Raw genomic sequence first — 16,436 nt, forward strand, 5'->3', positions numbered from 1 at the left:
CAGCAAATGGATCTGTTTTCTTCGCTTATAAGACAATTGAAGGTATCTGAAAGACCTTCTGATTCTGATGTTTGAATGAGTCAGGTATCAGATATCAGGTATCAGGTATCAGGTATCAGATATCAGATATCAGATATCAGGTATCAGTTTTCAGATATCAGGTATGAGGTATCAGGTATCAGATATCAGATATCAGGTATCAGATGTCAGGTATCAGGGTCAGGTATCAGAATCAAGTATCAGAGTCAGGTATCAGGTATCAGAATCAAGTATCAGAGTCAGGTATCAGAATCAGGTATCAGACAGAGTATTTCTGATGTTTGATTTTGATATATGATCATGTCCTAAAATGGACACTGTATTGGTGGAATTGGTGTCACAGTTGGAGTCGGTATATAATGGACTGACTCTGACTTCTAACATATCTAATATATTGGGTACAGTAGTTCAGTACAGGATGTGCTGTAATTTTTTTCATAAGATTTGGGAAAGTTATGAAATGTCCATTAAATGTCTTTTCTATTCCTGATCTAAGGATCTCAGCTTTTATTTAAGATGAATCTGGGTTGTATTTTATGTACTTGCTCAATAGATAGGCAGTGCTGTGGAGTCTGAGTTGTGGAATCGAGAGACAGGAAAATTGAGGAGTCAGAGTTGGCTTGCCATCTCCTTTTTACTTCATCTGACATAGTGTATAAGCCAGGGAATAAGTGGGGTATGTGCTCTAGAAGTGATCAGCTATTGATTACTATGTGCTTTTTTCTGCAGAGATGACTCCAGGCTGGAAAAAGTGATGATGGTCTGTGCCAGATGAAGAAAAGCATAGATGAAGGACTTCAAATAGAGACGTCACTGGTGAATCAGTGCGTTTCCTGTACACTTAGGCTAAGTGCACACGTACCGGAACTCTCGCGGAAATTACCGCGAGAATTCTGGAATTCCATTCCGCGGGAAAATCGCATTTTAAATTCCCGCTATTTTCCCGCGGAAAAACTAGCATTTTGCAAGCGTATTTAGCTTGCAAAATGCTAGCGTTATCCAAGCGATCTGTAGCATCGCTTGGAGAACTGATTGACAGGTTGGTCACACTCGTAAAACATAGTGTTTGACGAGTGTGACCAACTTTTTACTACTGAGGCTGCCTATGCGGCATCAGTAGTAAAAGATAGAATGTAAAAAAAAATAAAAAATGGTGTTATTCTTACCTTCCGACGTCCCGCGCATCCGTTCCCAGTAATCCTTTGCGAAAATGCCCACGATGACGTCTGTTCTCGCGGGATCGCGATGTCTCGCGGTAATTCGCGATGACGTCGCGCGAATGACCGCGAGACTTCGCGATCCCACGAGAACGGACGCCATCGCGGGCATTTTCGCAAAGGCTTACTGGGAACGGGAGCGTGGAGAGAGGCGGGAATGCTGCGCGGGACGCCGGAAGGTAAGAATAACAATATTTTTTATTTTAAATTCTATTTTATACAGGGATATGGTACCCAAAGCCCGGAGGACAGTCTCCTCTCCTCCGGACCGTGGGTACCATCCGCAATTGTTCTGCTTACTTTCCGCATGGTGTGCACAGCCACATGCGGGAGGTAAGCGGAACAATGCATTCCTATGGGTGCGGGATCGCCGCGTTTCCGCAAATTAATGAGCATGCTGTGTTTTTTACCGCGAAGCGATTCCGCCGTGGTAAAAACCGCAGCATTAGCACAGCATTGCGGAATCCCATAGGAATGCATGGGATGCTTATTTTTCGTGGCAAAATCGCGCGGTTAAAACCACCGCGGAAACGCGAAAAAAACGCCACGTGTGAACTCAGCCTTACACTATATAGTATACAGCTCTGGCAAAAATTAAGAGACCACCACATCAAAACCCTGTCATGGGCAGCCAACTCTCCAGATCTGAATCCCATTGAAAACCTCTGGAATGTAATCAAGAGGATGATGGATAGTCACAAGCCATCAAACAAAGAACTGATTAAATGTTTGAGCCAGAAGCAGTGTGAAAGACTGGTGGAAAGCATGCCAAGACACATGAAAGCTGTTTTTACAAATCATGATTATTTAACAAAATATTGATTTCAGAACTCTTCCTGAGTTAAAACATTAGTATTGTTGTTTCTAAATGAGTATGAACTTGCTTTCTTTGCATTATTTGAGGTCTGAAAGCACTGTTATTTTAATTTTGACCATTTTTCTTTTTCAGAAAAAAATACAAATTTTATTGCTTGGAAATTCAGAGACATGTTGTCAGAAGTTTATAGACTAAAAGAACAATTTACATTTTACTCAAAAATATACCTATAAAGAGAAAAATCAGACAAACTGAACATTTGAAAGTGGTCTCTAAATTTTTGCCACAGCTGTATATAGAGCTCCTGTGTATAATGTAACTTGTGATCCCTGTATTACCTGTACACTATAAACAGAGTTCCTGTATATATTGCTATTGTTGAATCACAGTATTACCTGTACAATAACACTATACACTGTATACTTATACAGAGTTCTTTTGCATAATGTAACCGGAGGTAATAGCAGTGTTGTTAGTATTGTGGTTTTTATTACAGATCAGTATTGAAATATTTGGTCACTATGTTCTATTTGTCCCATGTATGTGGAATTATTCTGTCACTATGTAGTGAAGTCATGGTGTGGCAGGAATTCTCCCTTGTATGTGGAATTATTTAGTCTCTCTATGCTGTTAATTTCTGGTCTGGTCACCGTGTGGTGGTATTTCTTCCATGTATGTGGTATTATTGGTCTTGGGAATAGTGAATTGGTTTGTGTACGATGGTCAATTGTTCTCCTACTTAACATCATAGAGATGATTCTTTATTTCAATTAGTGATTAAATACTTGGAACAAGCTGCACTTACAGGGGTTCTGCAGTGAAAACAAGTAATCACCTCGCCACAGGATAAGTGATAACTTATTGATTGGTGGGGGTCTGATTGCTTGGACCCACACTGAATGGCAGAACATGGAGTTTTTATCCCTATTAGACTGGAACGACATGTGCAGCTTGACCACTGAACCATTAATTCCCTCAGTGGCTGTCAGCTCTGCACTTGTTTTTTTCTGGAAGCAAAAGAGAATGAATGGAGCTGTGCTCAGACGTCCTATCTGCATTTTAAAATGGGGATAAATGTGTCCTGTCAGGGGTAAAAGTTCCCAATTCTTACAATTGGTGTGGTTTACAATGGTCGGACCCAATCAATCAATCAATAAGTTATTACCTATTCTGTGGAACACATGGATTGGTGTGTTTTAACCAAAGAACCTCTTCAATACAAACTACCGTAATTGTACATCCCAGTTATGATGGTGCACAGTAGATATGCAGGAGCCCCCTGTGTTTTACAGTCGTTGCTCCACTATAATGAGGATAATGACTAACAGGTATTTGCATAGAGCTATAGGGTGGGACCCAAGGGTCAATTAATGCTGTGAGACCCAGGCACCCCAGTCTGATGTTTCTTGTGACATTGCTAGAGGGGATTTGCTAGTAGGATAGACCATCTTCCAATAATTCCCTTATTCTGAGATGGCAATTTATAAATATTTATTAACCCAGTTGTGCCACTAGTTTACAGGGGCTAGATGGTAAATATATAATAAATTGCCTTATAGTTTAATACAAAAATAGTAACAGTTAAATACATTAAAAATTTATGAAGAGGACAGAATTAAAATCTTAGATTTTGAAAATGCCCATAATAAAATGTATAATATTGTAGAATTCATTCAGTGCCAGAAAAATGTTCCTCTGCTAAAAATGCTGCAGCTTTAAGAGCAATTTTCCAACCACCTGCACCACTTAAAAACATTGCAATGCGGCAGTATTTAAGAAAATAACATCCTAAAAAATGATGAAGACATAACCAATTTGGCAGTTAAGCTCTGAACCACCCACCGTTTCTGACAGTTGAGTGGGAGTAATTGTATAGCAAATTGTTGTTAAACGAGTAACCTAGATGTAATGCCCAGACATAAACTGAATAGGATCCTCGAAAATCTCATAATGATAATGTTCCTTTGTAAAAACCAGCAGCAGATTGCAATGTGCGTCTTCCCAACAGGGAGACCTTTGACATGACGTTGGGCCTACCTTCTCCATATCATGCACTGCTTTTTGAAAGAAAGTTTTTTTTGGATGTTTTAGCTCAAAATGCATGAAACAAAATACAACAGGGAAATGATTTTTGTGTTAGCAGTTTACAGTGATTCTTAATGAAATACTGTCAAATGGGATTTATTCTGATAAATGTTTACTATGTTATTGCCCCCAGCAATTCAGCTACTTTCTTCTCATCTACAACGAACCTTTCAGGACTGATAGGCATGGTGGTTACTATACATGTGAAACCATGCAAATATTTCAAAATACATCAGCTGTGCCAGGCCTCAGAGTAGAGAATATTGAAGAAGAAAGATACATAAAACACTTATCCAATGAATGATTCATACCTTTATCTGGAAATTAGGAAAATTTCCACTAAAAGACAAACTAATAACCATCAAATGAAAGTGCTTTTTTGTGAACTTTATAATGCTGATGAGCATTGTACTGTTGTGTAGATGTGTGACTGACAATCACTAAATCTGACATTGTGGTTTTTACGAATCAATAAGGTGGTTTATGCCTATTAAACCGCTAATGGTTGGGCACATTAAGACATGCCCAAGCCTGCATGGTTGCAAGTAGACTTATACTGTAAAGAAAATAAACTTACTTTGACTATACAGATGAACTGGCAAGTGCCGTATAGAGATTCCAGTCCCAGCATAGGATCATCCAGCTCTCCTCATTACTGACTAAGTAATTAGTTACTCACAGGAGGGCAAGTACCATGCATGTGTCAAGACAGGAATGCATGACACGTGCAAACTTTCAGAACTTGTCAGAATGGTGCAACCATTAATGAAGGCCAAGAAGGAAGTGGCCTTCAGGTGAAGTTTAGTGAGAAAAATGAATCACTGAACAGAACTGGGACTACCATAACATACTAATAATAATAATCTTTATTTTTATATAGCGCTAACATATTCCGCAGCGCTTTACAGTTTGCACACATTTTCATCACTGTCCCCGATGGGGGCTCACAATCTAAATTCCCTATCAGTATGTCTTTGAAGTGTGGGAGGAAACCCACGCAAACACGGGGAGAACATACAAACTCCTTGCAGATGTTGTCCTTGGTGGGATTCGAACCCAGGACCCCAGCGCTGCAAGGCTGCAGCGCTAACCACTGAGCCACCGTGCTGCCCTACATACCAGCTCCTTTGCATATTCGAACAAAGTTAATTTCTCTATTTCGCAATAGATCCCTTCTAAGTTGAGACACTCTGACTGATTGTATTATTTCTCAAAGAGAACTTGTCAGCATGATTTTGCATTGTTAAGTAAAGACGTGGTTGTAATTACACTATTATACTGACTACATTAATACCTTTGGGGGAGAAATCCACTTTGTTGTACTTTTTTAACCACTTGAAATTTTCTGCTAATAAGATTTCAGTGCACAGGGGTCGAACTGTGCACTGGGTCTTCTTCCTGCCTGTGATCCCTGTCCCCTCTGGCTTGCCTCCAGTCTGTGAATACCCTGCCTCTTCTTTGTGAAAACTCAGCAGTGACCTGCCATTCAAAGACAGGAGGCAGTGGAGGGGCTGGGGAATCACAGACTGGGAAGAGAAGACCTAAGTAGTAGAAAACTTCAAATGCTGATTACAGAAAAACAGCAAAGCAGACTTCTTCACCCAATATATCAATGTGATAAGTATTACAGCACCATTACAGCCAGGTCTTTACTTTACATTACAAAATTGTATTGAGAGGTTCTCTTTGAGGGAATCTACTAGCATCTATTTGAATAGTGCCATATTTATAAGATAAAATTACCGCTTATAAAGTGGTCTGGCATATTGTATTTAAAATGGGTCATCCTGAATGGACAGCATTTGTCAATATGTCCTATCTGACCATTGTACAGTAAGGCAGAGCTCAAAGGAATCAGTGGCTCTAGCTGGGACTGTATTATATGCCTGTATTATCTAAAATAAAAATCAAGACTTTGGAGTGGCCTAGTCAAAGTCTTGACCTTAATCCGATTGAGATGCTGTGGCTTGACCTTAAAAAGGTTTTTCATGCTCGAAAATCCTCCAATGTGGCTGAATTACAACAATTCTGCAAAGATGAGTGGGCCAAAATTGCTTCAGAGCATTGTAAAAGACTCAGTGCTAGTTATCGCAAACACTTGATTGCAGTTGTTGCTGCTAAGAGTGACCCAACCAGTTATTAGGTTTAGGGAGTAATCACTTTTTAATGCAGGGCCCTGTAAGTTTGGATTTCTTTTTCCCTTAATAACAAAGACCTTCATTTAAAAACTGCATTTTGTGTATATCTGTATTATCTTTGTGTAATATTCAAATTTGTTTTGTGATCTCTAACATTTAAGTATGACAAACATGCAAAAGATTAAGAAATCAGGAAGGGGGCAAACACTTTTTCACACCACTATAGTTGAGCCCTAACCACCTTTACTGAGTCAACTCTTGAAAATATAGTTATGGCTGTATAATCTAGTCATAGCTGTCTAATATAATAGTTGTATAATATTATATTGGATGCTACAGAATGTAACACATATATTGAATACTATTAAAAACAACTGGAACATCACTAGAAATTACTAAATGGTCTTGTGCTTCCACAGTCATTCCTGAAAGTCTATGAGAGGGCATTAAAATGTCAAATTTATCTTGATTTTTTTTTTTTTCTCCAAATCCTCAATTAATCTATTTATAGCATTTTGGCTTTATTATTGCAGCAGCGAAACAAACCCCTGGTGTTCAGTTTAAGCCTGACTTTAGGAAATAGCTGCACTGATTTCTAATCAAGCATTCATACCCTAGAGGCTTGAAGTTTTGTCTTCAGCTTAATTACAACTGATGAGCAAGCAGTGAAAGTGAAAAGAGACTATCTGCATACATGAATACATGACCCTTTCCATTGGGCGATAATTTAAATAACTTACTGCTAAGGTTATCAGCAAGTACGCCATGGTGATAAAAAGAGTGAAGTTGTTCTACATTAGCGATCACAAGATCATTTTAATTTTTGTAATGTTACATTTATGTTGTATAAAATACTCACCAAAGTGGCAAATAGATGATAAAGGATGAAGTAGATAGCAACCACAGGAGCCCACATATGTCCTACTGCATTAAGAGTTTGATCCATCACATCTACCCATCCCTCCTGTGTCAAAATCTGAAACATTGACATGAATGCCTGCAAGGAAAAATGAACAATCTACATATGACAATTGCTGTGAAAAAGAAAAACAAGAGCATCATGGGAAGTTTGTCAACATATACACAAATGTATAATAATTTATTAAGTCAGACATGGGGGCGTCACACAATTAAAATCAATAGAGTATAATACAGCTAGTATATGTTATAGCTTTAGGTTTTAAATAAACACTCATAGCAAAACTGAAAAATGGTGTTGTTTTGTGAACAGGGTATAGAAGGGCGGAGCATGACACCGGTTAAAAAAATCACCAAAAACAAAATAAAGGTAAAATCTCAAACAAATTATAATACAATGAAAAGCAAACAGTATTTTATTTCAATAAAATAGTTCAAATTTCATCCATCTTTAATATACGGTGTATAATTTCACATAAATATTGTTTTTTTATGACATTTATAACGATGCTGGAATTTATTTCCAAGTTAGATGGCAAGATAGCATTTAGAATGCTTTCACCACAAAGGTGAGAAATCAGACAAGCCGCCCCAAGACATTCTGGAGAGTAACAGAAAAGCAGTTCAAAGTGATTACAGTTTGTGCTTCACACTATGTGATCTTCCAGAATACACAGTTTCAGTTAAGAGGTAAACCTCCATCAGCTTATGCTAAAATGAATCTAAAAGGCAACCATCATACTGACAGAACCAGCAGCTGTGAAAAGGAAATCTTGAGAATTATGGAAATGTGGAAATTCTGAATTAATTTACCTATAGAACAGACTGACAAAATTATTTTACTATTAATGTCTATGACATTCTCAACTTAAGAAGACAACTTGAAGCAAAAGAAATAATGCTAATTCTTGTTTCTCCCTCACTATATAGCACATGTGAAATATATTTTGCAGGCACATGGAGTATTTAACATCATGCGACTGCAGTAATTGTGAGACATGATGCAACTTTTACGGAATCCCTTTCTTTTTAGCTTTACTTTATTGCAAAGACATTTACAACATTTAATGTTTCAAAACAAATTAAATCAGTGTTCCTTTTTCTAATAGTAGATGATTGTGGACTGGTTAGTGGCTCCATTATGGGCATCGCTCCATATAGTTCTGCAATGGATCAGGGACAAAAATAAACCTACAAAGGGCACAATTCAGTAAGACTCGTGTTTTGCATGCAAGTCTTTATGAAGGCACAACTGGAGTAAAACGTCCCAATTCATTACCAGGAGAAAACCGCTTATTGAATTAAAGGGAATCTGTCACCTAACCTATTTTTAGCCCTATAAGCGGCCGGCACCGCCATCAGGGGCTTATCTACAGCATTCTGTAATGCTGTAGAGAAGCCCCCGATGTAACCTGAAAGATAAGAAAAACAAGTTAGATAATACTCACCTAGGGGCGCGGTCGGGTGCGGTGGGTGTCGCGGTCTGGTCCGCCTCCTCCCATCTTCATACGATGACGTCCTCCTTCTTACTTCTGCCTTGCTCCTGCGCAGGCGTACTTTATCTGCCCTGTTGAGGGCAGAGTAAAGTACTGCAGTGCGCAGGCGCTGGGAAAGGTCAGAGAGGTTCGGCGCCTGCGCACTGCAGTACTTTACTCTGCCCTCAACAGGGCAGAAAAAGTATGCCGGCAGAATTAAGAAGGAGGAGGTCATCGTATGAAGATGGGAGGCGCCGGACCGCGACACCCATCGGACCAGACCGGATCCCCGATTGAGTATAATCTAACTTGTTTTTCTTATCTTTCAGGTTACATGGGGGGCTTATCTACAGCATTACAGAATGCTGTAGATAAGCCCCTGATGTCAGTGGCCGCAGTTTATAGGGCTAAAATGGGGTGACAGATTCCCTTTAAGAGTATCTTTGAACTAAACTAACCTCTGCCAGCAAAGGTATTGTCATACATTTCTGCAATTTGCACTTTAAATTTTGATGAATTTTCTTGGTGGGCTTCACTATGCCCTCTCTCACCTAACTCCACCCATTTTGATATAGCTGGCCAATAAAAACTTCAAAAATCACAAAATTTGTGCTCAATTTCAAATTGCGTAAAAATGTTTCAACATTTCAAAGTATTTTACGCAATTGCATAAACATTCTGAGGAATCAGGCCTTATATGGTGTTTGTGGTCTTAGGTAATAGGTGTAGTCATCACACAGCGGGACCCCTATGAATTAGGTTGACACTAGAATTTCACTAAGAGCATTTTAGCCACATTATCTTTATTTTAACAAATGTGTTGGGGAAATCATTTTGTGGCACTTATTAATATATAAGTATTATAGGTTCTTCTCTTGCATTTCTTAGTGCAGTCTTGCTAATAGTTTGTACAGTGAACTTGTTCTCAAAATGTATGAGGAGCATATGATCAGACCTGTCCATTAGCCTCCTCTGATGTAAAAACAGCTTTGCTATGTGCAGTGTTTTTCATTTGGAGAAGGCTAATCGACAGGTCTGGTCACACCTCTTGAGAACAGAAAGGGTGTGTAATCTGTGAAGAAAGCTGTCCTAATAATGGCAGCATTTCACAAAGGAGAAAATGTTTAATACTTTTACATTAACCACTGTTATGCACCTGTCTCTTCTTCATGGTCAAGCTCTGCTCCATCCCAATATGGACAATGCCCTTTGCTGTGCTCCATATTGGGCCTTACAAGTGGCCTGGCATTCATCAGTGACATCATCTCCCGAGGCCTCCCCTGACAAAGCATTGCTTGACACGGCGATACGCATGGGGCCATGTCCCTGATCCTATTACACTTCCTTGCTCCTTATGCTCTTCCCTGCTGCCCTGATGCCAGTAGGTATACTATCCTTTGTGCCTAGCCCATCTTTACCATGTTCCTGGAATCTTATTGAGGGCTGAGGTTACTTTGTATAGGTTTCATTGCACTCTATCTTAAATGCCATCTTCTTTCAGCCTGTATGTTTTTTCTAGCCCAACACTAGTGGAACACGGTTACCTTTTTAGATATGCTCTTTACATCCCTATAATGGTTATTTTCCTTTCCATAGGTTTTCACTTATACAGTGGGGAAAAAAAGTATTTAGTCAGTCAGCAATAGTGCAAGTTCCACCACTTAAAAAGATGAGAGGCGTCTGTAATTTACATCATAGGTAGACCTCAACTATGGGAGACAAACTGAGAAAAAAAAATCCAGAAAATCACATTGTCTGTTTCTTTTTCATTTTATTTGCATATTATGGTGGAAAATAAGTATTTGGTCAGAAACAAAATTTCATCTCAATACTTTGTGATATATCCTTTGTTGGCAATGACAGAGGTCAAACGTTTTCTGTAAGTCTTCACAAGGTTGCCACACACTGTTGTTGGTATGTTGGCCCATTCCTCCATGCAGATCTCCTCTAGAGCAGTGATGTTTTTGGCTTTTCGCTTGGCAACACGGACTTTCAACTCCCTCCAAAGGTTTTCTATAGGGTTGAGATCTGGAGACTGGCTAGGCCACTCCAGGACCTTGAAATGCTTCTTACGAAGCCACTCCTTCGTTGCCCTGGTGGTGTGCTTTGGATCATTGTCATGTTGAAAGACCCAGCCACGTTTCATCTTCAATGCCCTTGCTGATGGAAGGAGGTTTGCACTCAAAATCTCACGATACATGGCCCCATTCATTCTTTCATGTACCCGGATCAGTCGTCCTGGCCCCTTTGCAGAGAAACAGCCCCAAAGCATGATGTTTCCACCACCATGCTTTACAGTAGGTATGGTGTTTGATGGATGCAACTCAGTATTCTTTTTCCTCCAAACACGACAAGTTGTGTTTCTACCAAACAGTTCCAGTTTGGTTTCATCAGACCATAGGACATTCTCCCAAAACTCCTCTGGATCATCCAAATGCTCTCTAGCAAACTTCAGACGGGCCCGGACATGTACAGGCTTAAGCAGTGGGACACGTCTGGCACTGCAGGATCTGAGTCCATGGTGGCGTAGTGTGTTACTTATGGTAGGCCTTGTTACATTGGTCCCAGCTCTCTGCAGTTCATTCACTAGGTCCCCCCGCGTGGTTCTGGGATTTTTGCTCACCGTTCTTGTGATCATTCTGACCCCACGGGGTGGGATTTTGCGTGGAGCACCAGATCGAGGGAGATTATCAGTGGTCTTGTATGTCTTCCATTTTCTAATTATTGCTCCCACAGTTGATTTCTTCACTGCAAGCTGGTTGGCTATTGCAGATTCAGTCTTCCCAGCCTGGTGCAGGGCTACAATTTTGTTTCTGGTGTCCTTTGACAGCTCTTTGGTCTTCACCATAGTGGAGTTTGGAGTCAGACTGTTTGAGGGTGTGCACAGGTGTCTTTTTATACTGATAACAAGTTTAAACAGGTGCCATTACTACAGGTAATGAGTGGAGGAAAGAGGAGACTCTTAAAGAAGAAGTTACAGGTCTGTGAGAGCCAGAAATCTTGATTGCTTGTTTCTGACCAAATACTTATTTTCCACCATAATATGCAAATAAAATGAAAAAAAAAACAGACAATGTGATTTTCTGGATTTTTTTTTCTCAGTTTGTCTCCCATAGTTGAGGTCTACCTATGATGTAAATTACAGACGCCTCTCATCTTTTTAAGTGGTGGAACTTGCACTATTGCTGACTGACAATACTTTTTTTCCGCACTGTATATCTCTCCTTCATTTTTTCATATGATCAGCTAAAGATATTGGATATATTTTACATTTGTGAGAATTCTTGCATTAGCCTATGTTTGGGATCGTATCTTTTTGTGGCTTAGTATCTTATCAATATCATGATCTGAGGCTATATCCTTTGGGCCTTTCTTTGCAACTGTAATTATTGGATTGGATATAACATTGGAGCTATAAATTATCCTCATAGATTGTAAGCTTGCGAGCAGGGCCCTCATTCCTCTTGGTATCTGTTATGATCTATGTGATTATTGTTATGCTGTAATGTCTATCGTCTGTACAAGTCCCCTCTGTAATGTAAAGTGCTGCGGAATATGTCGGCGCTATAGAAATAAAATGTATTATTATTAGCTATACTTTCAGTCTCACTTATACTCTGGTGATCTTTTGATTATGGAGCCCATTATCTGCTATGCATAATTGAATCATGTAAATAGGACTGGGACTTTTTGTATGGTTTTACTTGGCTTTATATGTGTGCATTTTTTGCCTATAAAAATTTAATAATTTATGTATACAGTATATTTTTTTCTGGGTGAGCACATCACTAGTTCTTTCTTCTTCCTCTCATTGTCTCTTAAGGCCCACTTTGACATACCTCTGCACTTGAGTATTGAGACTGTAAAGTGTTTAGTTGCAGTTCGATTATAATTTGCCACTATCCAGCTTCTTCTGTTGCTGTCATCTTCTCAGACTGTGATTTCTACAAATTGCACCTTCTGCTTCACAAGATTCGCTAGTTAACCCATTGTTTGCTGTAAGCATTATGGACTGTTCATAGATTCTGTACAAATTATTTTTAAATCTGCTGTGGATTCTTCATCTTGCATCTACTGCTTCCATGTTCATAATTTGCTAAGTCTTATTAGAGTCTGTTCACATTACACTACAATTTGCTATGGATTGTGCAACCTACATCTAAGTACTTCTTCAGACCTGCCATTTTATTTTTCATCTGCCCTCGTGATTCTGTGGCTTCCAGTGGCTGGCTTGTTTTTCTGCCATCCAGGATAGCCTGTTTATGTCACTTTTGTTCCATGTGTCTTCTAGCCTTCTTTGCCCACAACCCTGGGTCTGTGTCCACCCTGACTTGTGGCCTATAGAATCCACATGACCAGGTTGGCCCTAACAGAAACATAATCATATCCCCAATACATTTACCAAACCCTTTAATAAATTACAGCAGAATGTATGTAAAACAAGGTACAGCAAACTTTTGAAAATATCAGGATTATAGGATACTTAGTTGGTTATGCATAAGAATCACTTTTGATCTGATATGTGTTAGAGATTTAACTACATTTTTCACGATGTGCATCTTCTTGATAATGATTTTTAACCAAAATTTTCAATAAACGTATTAAATTACATGCTTTTTTGGATGCTGGAGTGTTTGTCTGTGAAACCTTCTCAAATCAAAACAAAAGCAAAGGCCAAAAAATTAAAGTACTAAGCCTGAAAAGGAAACTTCTTTCTTTAAACATTGGTAAATTGGCATTGCAAGGTGTTAACTACATACTCAGGATGAATAATGTCCCAAAGAGAATTATTACAAGTATTTTAGGCATTATTAAGTACTTAGCTAATACAAATTGAATTTGTAACCTATTTGTCATGACTCCAATTAGCTTTGCATTTAGGACATTTCTAATACAGTCCAAAATTTAATTAATTAATGGCAAGAAGTCCAGTTCTAAGGAAGCAAAGCATCTTTATGAACTTTTATACTACTACCACAATGCTGGACTGATGGTAATATGTTCTCACTTGTTGGTTTTCGTTTGTTGTGCTACACACATTATATTATCTTTTCACTCATCTCATGATACTTTTTGACTTGTCTCGTTATGTATAAAATAGCTTTGGAATCAGAATCATGCGACTCTTGGGCAGAAGAATTCTATCTTAATTGCTGTATGAATCCTTATTTTAGAATATCTGTCCAGACTTTATTTTGTGATGTATAAACATAAGATAGTTCCTTTGATTATGGTATTGCACTCTTTAATACATAATCAAATTAGTTGCAAGGAAGAAAGTATCATAGTCATTCAAAAAGGTCATATTTTTAAAAACACTTTTGGCTAACAGAGATCTGAAATTTGGAGGAAATATATTGTATATCTTTAAATACTAGTGTGACAAATTTCAGTGAATTAAATTATGTGAATGATCAAAAATGGAGAGAAGGTCACTGCGTCATTACTACTGCTGGGTTAGAGATACTGGAACATCAACCTACTCACCAGATCTTACCCCAAGCAACTGTCATTTATTCACAAAAATTAAAGAAAAATTAAAGAAAAACTGTGTGGCATCTCATTCTGAAGTGATATCAGCTATTTTATTGTATGGTTAGAAGGCCAAGAAACAATTTTTTTCTCACATGGGACAAATGCATTAGGGCGATATTGAAAAAAGCATGTTGACTTTAGAGGTGACTGTTGAAAAATGAAGTGGGACTGGGGCCTAAATGTCTATATTTTTTTAAAGACCTTCATGCAAACAAACCTTCAGTTGAACACCTAAGTAGAGTCTCCATTGCAGCCCTAACAAAGCCATAAAATTGTGGTTACACTGCAAATCAGTACAGGATTTAACCCCTTTACGACATCAAGCGTAATAGTATGCCGATGTAGGACTCTCTCTCTTTAATGTGGGCTCTGGCGGTGAGTCCACATCTTTCCCAGGACATGTCAGCTGTTTAGAACAAATGACATGTGCCCGAAACAGCCTCGGATGGAATTGCGATCTACCCGCTGCTATTAACCCGTTACATGCCACTGTCAAATGGTGACAGCAGCATTTAACAAGCGCTTCCGGCAATCGCGCCGGAAATCCACATCACGTGATCCCGGGTCACCGGTAGGTTGGCCCAGTGGTCAGCGTTCATAGCAAGTGAGTATTTCTACTACATACTGTACAGGCAAACTGATCATCGCTTGTATGTAGCGGAGCCGATAGGGTTATGGCAGCTTCTAGTCTCCCATGGAGACTATTGAAGTGTGCCAAAAGTAAAAAAGTTTTTAAAAATATAAAAAAATATAAAAGTTCAAATTACCCCCTTTCGCCCCATTCAGAATAAAACAATAAAAAAAATCAAACATACACATTTTTGGCATCGTCGAGTTCAGAATTGCCCAATCTATCAATAAAAAAAGGATTAACCTGATCGCTAAATGGTGTGGCGAGAAAAAAGTAAAAATGCCAGGATTACATTTTTTTGGTCGCCACGACATTGCATTAAAATGCAATAATGGGAGATCATAAGATCGTATCTGCACCAAAATGGTATCATTAAAAACATCAGCTCGGCAAGCAAAAAAAGTCCTCATTCAACCCGAGATCATGACAAATGGAGATGCTACGAGTATCAGAAAATGACGCAATTTTTTTTCTTTTTAACAAAAGTTTTGAATTTTTTTTTACCACTTAGATAAAAAAAGAACCTAGACATGTTTGGTGTCTATGAAATCGTAAGGACCTCGAGAATCATTTTGGCAGGTTAGTTTTAGCATTTAGTGAGCCGTGGGATTGCACTCTTTTTGCAATTTCACTGCACTTGGAATTTTTTTGCCGTTTTCAAGTACAAGACATGGTAAAACCTATGGTGTCATTCAAAAGTACAACTCTTCTCGCATAAAACAAGTCCTTACATGGTCATATTGACGGGAAAAATAAAAAAGTTATGGCTCTGGGAAAAAACGAAAACACAAAAATATTTAAGGAGTTAAATTCATTGTTAATGGACGCTTTTGCAGTTAAACAGCAATTTTATCCAAAAAACACATGGCCATTACAATTTGATGACCATGTCAATTTGCAGCAAAATAGGATGTTGGTAAGGCTTTTGTAATTGGATACTTGATGGTTTGATCACTGGTATTATATTTTACAATTAGGCTGGGGTCACACTGCGTTATGGCAGTCCATTAAATGGACTGCGTTACACTGCGGTATAACGCGGTGTAACCCAGTCCATTAATGCCGCCATAGACCCCCATTATGTGGCACATTGCGACGTATGCAGTAAAGCAGCATACGTTCGCGCCGTGCCGTTATTCACTGATGGAGCCTCAGACGCGGCCTGCAGCGTCTGAGGCTTCGTCACCGCTAGTGCTGATGAAGCATCAGCGCTAGTGGTATAGCATAACGCATATGTGTTAACGCTATGTGAACCCGGCCTTAGAGATGAATGGACGAATCAGCAGAAGATTGCGTATGAATCAACTTTCCTAAAATTTACGGTTTCACAGGAATTGAAACATTCTGAAAAATTGTTGAGCACCACTTCCCACAATGCTGATGCATCAGAGAGTGGGCTAATGTAATTTTGTGTTGCTGCATGGGCCTATCTATACATAATGCTTTTCAGCTGTGACATCTTACGAATTATCTTGTGTACGTTGTACAGTGGTAGTCAGTACCTGGGCCATCACATATCAGCTTTTCTCAGAGGAGCATAGTTGTTCTCCATCGCCAGAATTACTGGGTAAATCTGTCTCT

The 16,436-nt window shown here is 39.0% G+C and overlaps 1 protein-coding gene across 4 annotated transcripts in view; it reads right to left on the minus strand.

Annotated features, from left to right (window-relative positions):
• NALCN (sodium leak channel, non-selective) overlaps positions 1 to 16,436 on the minus strand; it is an 871,910-nt gene that overhangs the window by 376,045 nt on the left and 479,429 nt on the right. For all 4 annotated transcript variants that reach the window (XM_073569511.1, XM_073569510.1, XM_073569508.1 and 1 more), the window contains one exon: positions 7,156 to 7,293. In XM_073569511.1, the coding sequence (XP_073425612.1) occupies positions 7,156 to 7,293 (138 nt within the window). The remainder of the gene's footprint in view (positions 1 to 7,155; positions 7,294 to 16,436) is intronic.

This window comes from Dendrobates tinctorius, unplaced genomic scaffold (assembly GCF_039654945.1).
Source record: "Dendrobates tinctorius isolate UK_male_01 unplaced genomic scaffold, ASM3965494v1 ptg000026l, whole genome shotgun sequence".
Lineage (NCBI taxonomy): Eukaryota > Metazoa > Chordata > Amphibia > Anura > Dendrobatidae > Dendrobates > Dendrobates tinctorius.